This window comes from Lycium ferocissimum, chromosome 9 (genome assembly GCF_029784015.1).
Source record: "Lycium ferocissimum isolate CSIRO_LF1 chromosome 9, AGI_CSIRO_Lferr_CH_V1, whole genome shotgun sequence".
NCBI classification, from domain to species: domain Eukaryota; kingdom Viridiplantae; phylum Streptophyta; class Magnoliopsida; order Solanales; family Solanaceae; genus Lycium; species Lycium ferocissimum.
Genome location: NC_081350.1, coordinates 37,181,831 through 37,188,725, shown reverse-complemented (window position 1 = coordinate 37,188,725; position 6,895 = coordinate 37,181,831). Strand labels below are relative to the sequence as shown.

General features: G+C 30.1%; 1 protein-coding gene across 3 annotated transcripts; it reads left to right on the top strand.

Annotated features, from left to right (window-relative positions):
- The first annotated feature begins 3,461 nt into the window (after nt 1-3,461).
- Nucleotides 3,462-6,189, top strand: LOC132030565 (zinc finger protein CONSTANS-LIKE 1-like). Of its 3 annotated transcripts, XR_009408064.1 has the most exons (5): nt 3,462-4,275; nt 4,762-4,941; nt 5,026-5,157; nt 5,293-5,363; nt 5,725-6,189. XR_009408064.1 is itself a non-coding variant. In XM_059420261.1 (4 exons), exons 1-4 carry the CDS (start codon nt 3,739-3,741, stop codon nt 5,833-5,835), a joined length of 957 nt encoding a protein of 318 aa, XP_059276244.1. In that variant the 5' UTR covers nt 3,462-3,738; the 3' UTR covers nt 5,836-6,189. The 3 variants fall into 3 exon arrangements, 2 of the variants coding, with proteins under 2 accessions (XP_059276244.1, XP_059276243.1); XM_059420261.1 differs by lacking the exon at nt 5,293-5,363 and having other exon boundaries at nt 4,765-4,941; XM_059420260.1 differs by lacking the exon at nt 5,293-5,363.
- The last annotated feature ends 706 nt before the right edge of the window (nt 6,190-6,895 follow it).

The following is a 6,895-nucleotide window of genomic DNA, read 5'->3' as shown; positions in this document are numbered from 1 at the left end:
TTTTTTGAGATATTTTGAACATCATACAATCTAAACTTCATTACATTCTAAACCCAACTTTGCTATTTGAATTGGCGAAATAACTACATTAGCTAGTTTAAAGAGAATCTATGATAATGGTGATAAAGGAACTGTTATGGTTCTATAATCCAAAGAAATTGCCCGGTTGTCATGGACTCCCGGGCAGTCTCTTTAACTTTTAGCTCCCCTTAACAACATGTTTAAAATATGACCTCAAGGAAGCTATGCTGCTTACTATAGTCCAAGAAGTTAGTTGGACAAAATATTTGTTGTCCATGATGCATAAGTTTTGCTTATGAAACATCAGTTTGAGATATTTCAATTTATGAGGATATTGTAACGTATTATTTATTGCACATAACTTTTCGGTTTTATTGATTTACTTTTTTTAGAGGTACTGATTAATTAATAATGATCAAATCTATATCTATATATAATATAAGTAAAGGAATGAAATTAGGTGCCATATTGGTCAAAAGTTACTCATTTAACTCTAAATATATTAAATGTGCTACACGTAACTCTCTCTATAACATTTACATAATCTTGTCAGTTATCACTTTATGTGCGTGTCCTGGAAACTTGAAAGGCCCTATTACTTATTACAGAATTTTAAGCGGCCTTAACTTCTAATGCCCTCACCTTGATATGTTCTTATGGAGTATACAATGATTTACCCACAGTTGAGGTCTATATGGTTGATGGAATGCTCCCAAGCCAATATATATACAGGTTTCTATAATCAATTTTTTCCAAGAAAAATATTTGGGTACTAAATTTCTTTACTATGCAATAATATTTTTTCCTTTTTTACGGTATAAGTAATTAGTATGATAAGTTGATTCGAAATAAAGGATTTTGTGCATTTATGAGGATTGGAACCATATGTCTAGGAATGAAATTAGGGTAATTAATCTATTTAATCATCCAGTTTGGTATTTTAAACTTTTCTTTTATTTTGTGTTTTTATCCATAATTTGATTTAGTTATTTTAATTTCAGGAGATTTCGTGTGTAGTTAAAACAACATACAGACATTCTTTAAAATCTTTATAATGATTGGTAATAGCTCCAATTTGCACACATAATGCTGGAAACAAGGGTAAAAGGGCATTTTAGCGCACCAGATATAACTTTCCTTTTTATAGGTGACAATTGTCTTTAAAATTTGATTGGTATTCCAACAATCTAAAAGTATCGAAGTCTTAGTTGATATTTTTTTTTTTTCTCGTTGTTTAATTTTATGGGTGCCAACTCGAATAAAAAAATTAGTTCTCTGATATGAAGTTTCTTGAATTTTGTCGCAGGGTCTTGGGTGTGGTTTTTCTAATCGGTTTATGCTTCGAAAGGATACGATGTAAGAAGGTATGTATGTCTGGAAAGGATATTACCATGTTGAACTGAGTTGTACATCCTTTTTACTGTGATTTAATTACTGTTGATTATCTTTAGAATTATGATGATCTAATTTATTTGCCTTTATAAATAGACAAAGATTTTTGTTATTTATGTAAATTAGTTAAGAGTTTCATAATATTCGTTTTCCTCTTTTATCACTTTTTCTTTATTTAAATGGTAGTAGTACATTAACCGTCGCAGAATGATGGTACATCGAGGAAATTGAAACAGTCCCATTCGACTGAATTTTGATAGTTTATGTTAGATTTTGAAGTTCTCTAATATATAGACATGGTGTTGTTTTTGTTGTTATACTTGGAGCTAAATTCATTTTACCTTATGCCAAAGTTATTGAACATGCAATTTACTATTTTTCAGTTGCAATTGAGGTTTTAAATTTTATTTGGGAAAGAGTACTAAGGTAATAGCTGAAATTTTATTAATTGCATTTAAACTTGGTTGAATTCAAAGGTGCAAGTAAGATGAAGATTTTATAAACTTAACTCTTCCTTGCATGAGATGTGGGTCTCATAATCAAATATTTAAAATAATTTGAACTATGTAGAGATCATAAGTTTCCTTTAAGAAATATGGACATATTCTATTTTTATTTTTTGATTGATCGAGCAGGTGTAATATGAAGGTAATTTCTTTTTCAATAATTATCTAGAAAGTTGAGGAATTATGTAAAAATGAAATACCCAAACTATATAAATAGATTATTAAATGTCGAGGTTTATTTTATGTTGTATATTGTTTGACAAGAGCTGAATATGATAATTGCGTTGATTCTATTTTGCAATAAATTATTAATACTCCTTGATACCATATCATTTTTTTTTTTTTTTTTTGGTCACCATTTCCACAAATTTCCGATTGAAAATGATGCCAATCATTTTGATGATCGTGATTCTAGGACTGTAACTTTTGACATGTGAGACACTAAAACCTTTGAATATTAATCTCGCGCGATTTTGTTCATAAGTTTTACTTACAACCTCCAAACTATATAAATGAAAAACTGAAGAAAAATCTACAACTTGTAATCATGGATCAAAATTAAATTTTAATCTATTTGAATTTGGAAAGAAAAGAATCTTAATATTCATTATTAAAAAACGGATGTTGTAAAATTGATGAGATTTATTGTTTGACAAGTTAGCTATAGCACATATTTTAGTTAAAATGTGTAGAATATTCTTTAGTGGATTAGAAGAATGATTTTTATAAAGTGGAGGAAACGTAGACAAATTTTGCAAATACAACACTTGTGACCAACTACCACGATAGGTAGAATGAATAGTGTCAAGTCTTTCCCTTATGTATAATTTGTGAATAATTGAGCAACAAATTCAACTAATTTAGAGGCTTGAGCAAGTTTTGTTTCCATTATTAAAATATCTTGAACTCCTATCTCACAGGCCTTTGTTTCATTTTATGTGATCGGTTTGATAGTAGACAAAATTTAAATATTGAACGAAAAATCAAAATTACGATTTAACAAACTTAAAAGGAAAATGATGGAAACTAAGATTGCTCATGACAAATTTAAAAGACATCTTATATTTGATATTTTAAGATCCTCAAATATAAGAGAGATCATTTTTGTCATTTTCTCACTTAAAAACGATTCTCAAACGCTATCATCATATAAAAAAGTTATAACTAGATTATTTCTTAATCAAGCCCATCAACAAGCTTTATATGCTAAATATCACACGTGTTACAAAAACATATAATTAAAAAATTCAAGAAATTATACTACTACTCTATGTTATTTGACTCGCTAAATATCACACGTGTTATGTAAAATAGGAAAAGAGAATTACTTAATTAAATTATTACTAATAGTAACAATTTTGCTCTACCTAAATTCTACTAAGTACTTGATAGTCTCTTTCAAAAGAAATGGAAAACACGTGTTAAAACTATGTGGACAACTCTTGAATGACAAAAAAAAAAATGAAGGACTTGATTGCAAAGTCTCCTCCTTTATATAGTGGAAGTGGACTAGTCTTTCTCTCCTTGTCTGTTTTTGTTTTTGCTTAGTCACATAGAGCAGTCCAAATATAAATTGTCCTCTTCCTCCACACTTTGAGCTAAAAAGCAATAGTAAACACATCTTTTTGCTGCTATATTTCAGTGAATCAGAAAAAAAATCAGAAAATGAGTTTCTTGTCATCTTCCTCTGTCAATATGGACAAAGATTATTGATTAAAGAAACACACTTTTTTATATACATTTTTATCCTGTTTCAACAAGTTTTGTGCATCATATTTTTATCAAAGAGTTGTGAAATTACTCCAAGATTTCAATTGCAATGTCTTCTGAACTTTTTGTATTTGATAACACTTTCTTTGCTGACCCTTTTTCTCCTTCTTTCATTGATCAACACCATGATAATAATATCTTCCAAGACCAAAACTTTACCATGCCAACCAACTGTTTAATTCAAGAAACACCAATTGATGACCAAATTGCTTCAGCTTTTCTCTCATCTTCACCTCCAAGTCATCAACTTGAAAATCTTTCACTATGTCAAGTTGGTTTAGATGGATTTGGTGATTACTCTATTAAATCAGAGGACTTTCAAGTCAATTTTGAGTCTGATTTTGGTTCTAGTAACACTTTAATGGTGCCTCAAAGTTGTGCAGAGAATCATGATGTGAAGTTGATGCAGAGGAGTTTTAGTAGCAATTCATTTGATAATAATAAACCAAGTTTCTCCATTTTTACACCTCAGTTTGATAGTTTAATTGAGTCTCCAAATTTCCAAACACCCGCACTTAGCTCCCCTGATGAAAACAGCTTTTCTACAGGTCAAATGAGAAGGGTTTGCAGCACTGGTGACTTGCAAGTTAGTCCTACATCTTAATTCCCATTTTTCTAGCATTTTTTTAAAGCGTTCGAAAAAAAAAAATGACAACTTTTGCTATTTGAAATAAGGGCGGAACTATATTTTCACTTGCGAGTTTAGCAGGATTCAATAGTAGTTTTGGTTATTTGAAAAATTCACTTACCGTGTGTAAAAAATATATTCAGAACTCAATAAACTGTCTTTTCTAGAATTCAGAACTCATAAACTCAATATCATAATTTTGTTTTTTTTGAAAACTCTTTAAGTATAATATTTTATACGCTCGCATCTTAACATGTTTAAAACTACATATTTCCTGGACAGCTTTCAATGTCTCAATCTTTTTAAATCTTTTTTCTCAATTTTTTATACTCAATCAAACATCTTCATATAAATAAAATGGACGGTAAACTTTTTGTTCAAATTAACAAAAAAAAATAAAGGAATAGTTGAAACTTTCTTGATTATTTTACCTTTTTATAACAGAAGATGAAGACAAGTCAAACAAGAAACACTTTATCTTCAAGTCCATTATCAGGAGAAAGAACATTCATAGAAGAAGCAGCAAATATCAAAGTGGGGCGTTATAGTGCTGAAGAAAGAAAAGAGAGGATTCATAGGTACAGAGCAAAAAGAACCCAAAGAAATTTTAACAAGACCATTAAGGTAATTAATTAACACAATTTTTCCTCCTACTTCTTTTAGGATTAATTATATGTACTAATGTTTATTACAATGATATAACAACAGTATGCATGTCGGAAAACACTAGCCGACAATCGTCCAAGGATACGTGGCAGATTTGCACGTAATGATGAAGCTGGTATAGAGATTCCAAAAACTACAATGTTTAATAGATTTGAAGATGAAGATGATCTTTGGGTAATATTCTCTCTTACACTTTTTCTTAAACAAGAAAAAAAGAACCCCACTCTCAAATCTTTATTTTATCAATCAATCAACCAAAAAGCTTTATTCTTTCTAGAATTTTGTGCTATTTCATGCATTATATGTCAGTGGCTGATTCAACAATGAACTCTCGAGTTTAGCAGAATTCACTACTTTTGAATCGAATCCTATAAAAAGAAGTACATATATTGTCACGTCATCTAAATTTTGAATCTGTCACCGTGCATTATTATTAATTCTTGTTTTCCACCCAATGTTTGATGTCTGTTTTGCGGTCCCGTCTAATGGGTTTTGCATCGTGTAAGGCCTATTAAAAGGAAAATCGTGACGCTTCATACCAAAATATTTTCCATTCCCGGGACTCGAGCATGAGATCAACGATTGAGGGTGGAGGGATCCTATATCGATCCCCACCGTAACCCTTAATTAGTGATTTGCATAATTGAAGTTCTTGATTAACGAGTTAAAAAAAAAAAAAAAAAAAAAAAGGGTCCTTAGTCTTGTATTAACTTTCTTTTTTATATAATTTTGTGGTTGTAGATTGAGGGAGTTCATGAAGAGGAAGAAAATCAAGGCTCAATAGGGAGAACACAATTCTATCACAACTTTGGTTCAATGACACAGTATCATCAACAATATTCAAGCCACTGAGTTGGGTCGTGATGAGAGATTTGTTTTATAATTAAGTGGTTAAAGTTTGGATTAATTACCTTGACTAATGACCGTGCAAATTAAGGACTATATTAGCACATGGGAGCAAAGATAAGGCAGATGGTAGCTTTGCTTTATGAATAAGTTAATTAGGTGCTCTTGCAAGTGCTACAATTTATATGTCTATGGAAGGAGTAGACTAGCTAGTATTGAGAAGAAACTGTTTTTCTCTCTTTTTTAAAATTTTACTTAGAGGCTTAATTACGGGGCCATGTACAACTTATTGTCCTCTATTTTATTAAAATTAAGATTACTATCAACTGAATCTGTAAATAAATATGGTTGTTTTATTTATGTCTAATAATGGTATTATTGAGTATGAGTGGATTATGACAAGTGCAATTCTACCATGTTATGCATGTTTGGAAATAATCGTTTTAGAAGAATCTGAAATTTGCAGAATATACGCACGGCTAAACCATGCAAAATGCATGGGATGGGATGCTTGTTGCCTAGTTAAACCATATATGCATATAATGAAGACCTACAACCAAAGAAAAAAAAGTTCGTTGTTTTAAGGGCAAAGGTGCAAATATACCCCTCAACTTTGAGATTTAGAGCAGATATACCCCTCGTTATAAAAGTAGTGTATATATACCCCTGTTGTTACAAAATGATGCAAATATACCCCTGCCGTTACAAAATGGTGCAAATATACTCTTTCCCTGACAGGATTTAAAAAAAAAAATTATTTAGATTATTTTTTAATTAAAAAAAAATGTCACGTGACTTTAAAAAAAGTCTGCCCATTTTTTTTTGAGTAGACATGCTTTTTTAAAGCCACATAGTAATTTTTTTTCCTGGTGGGTTGGGTTGCTCGTTTAAAAAAATGGGTCACTTATTTTTTTAAAGTTTTTTTTTTAAAAGAACTGGGTTACAAGAAAAAAAATTACCATGTGCTTTAGAAAAATATGTCTACTTAAAAAAAAGAGGTAGACTTTTTTTTAAAGTCACATGATATTTTTTTAATTAAAAAATAACCTAAATGATTTTTTTTTTA

Excerpts from the sequence above, each read along its gene's own strand:
- LOC132030565 (XM_059420260.1), top strand. The coding sequence starts at position 3,739 with ATGTCTTCTGAACTTTTTGTATTTGATAACACTTTCTTTGCTGACCCT. Across the intron at positions 4,942-5,025 it reads ATTTTAACAAGACCATTAAG|TATGCATGTCGGAAAACACT; the intron begins GTAATTAATTAA and ends ATATAACAACAG. Across the intron at positions 5,158-5,724 it reads AAGATGAAGATGATCTTTGG|ATTGAGGGAGTTCATGAAGA; the intron begins GTAATATTCTCT and ends TTGTGGTTGTAG.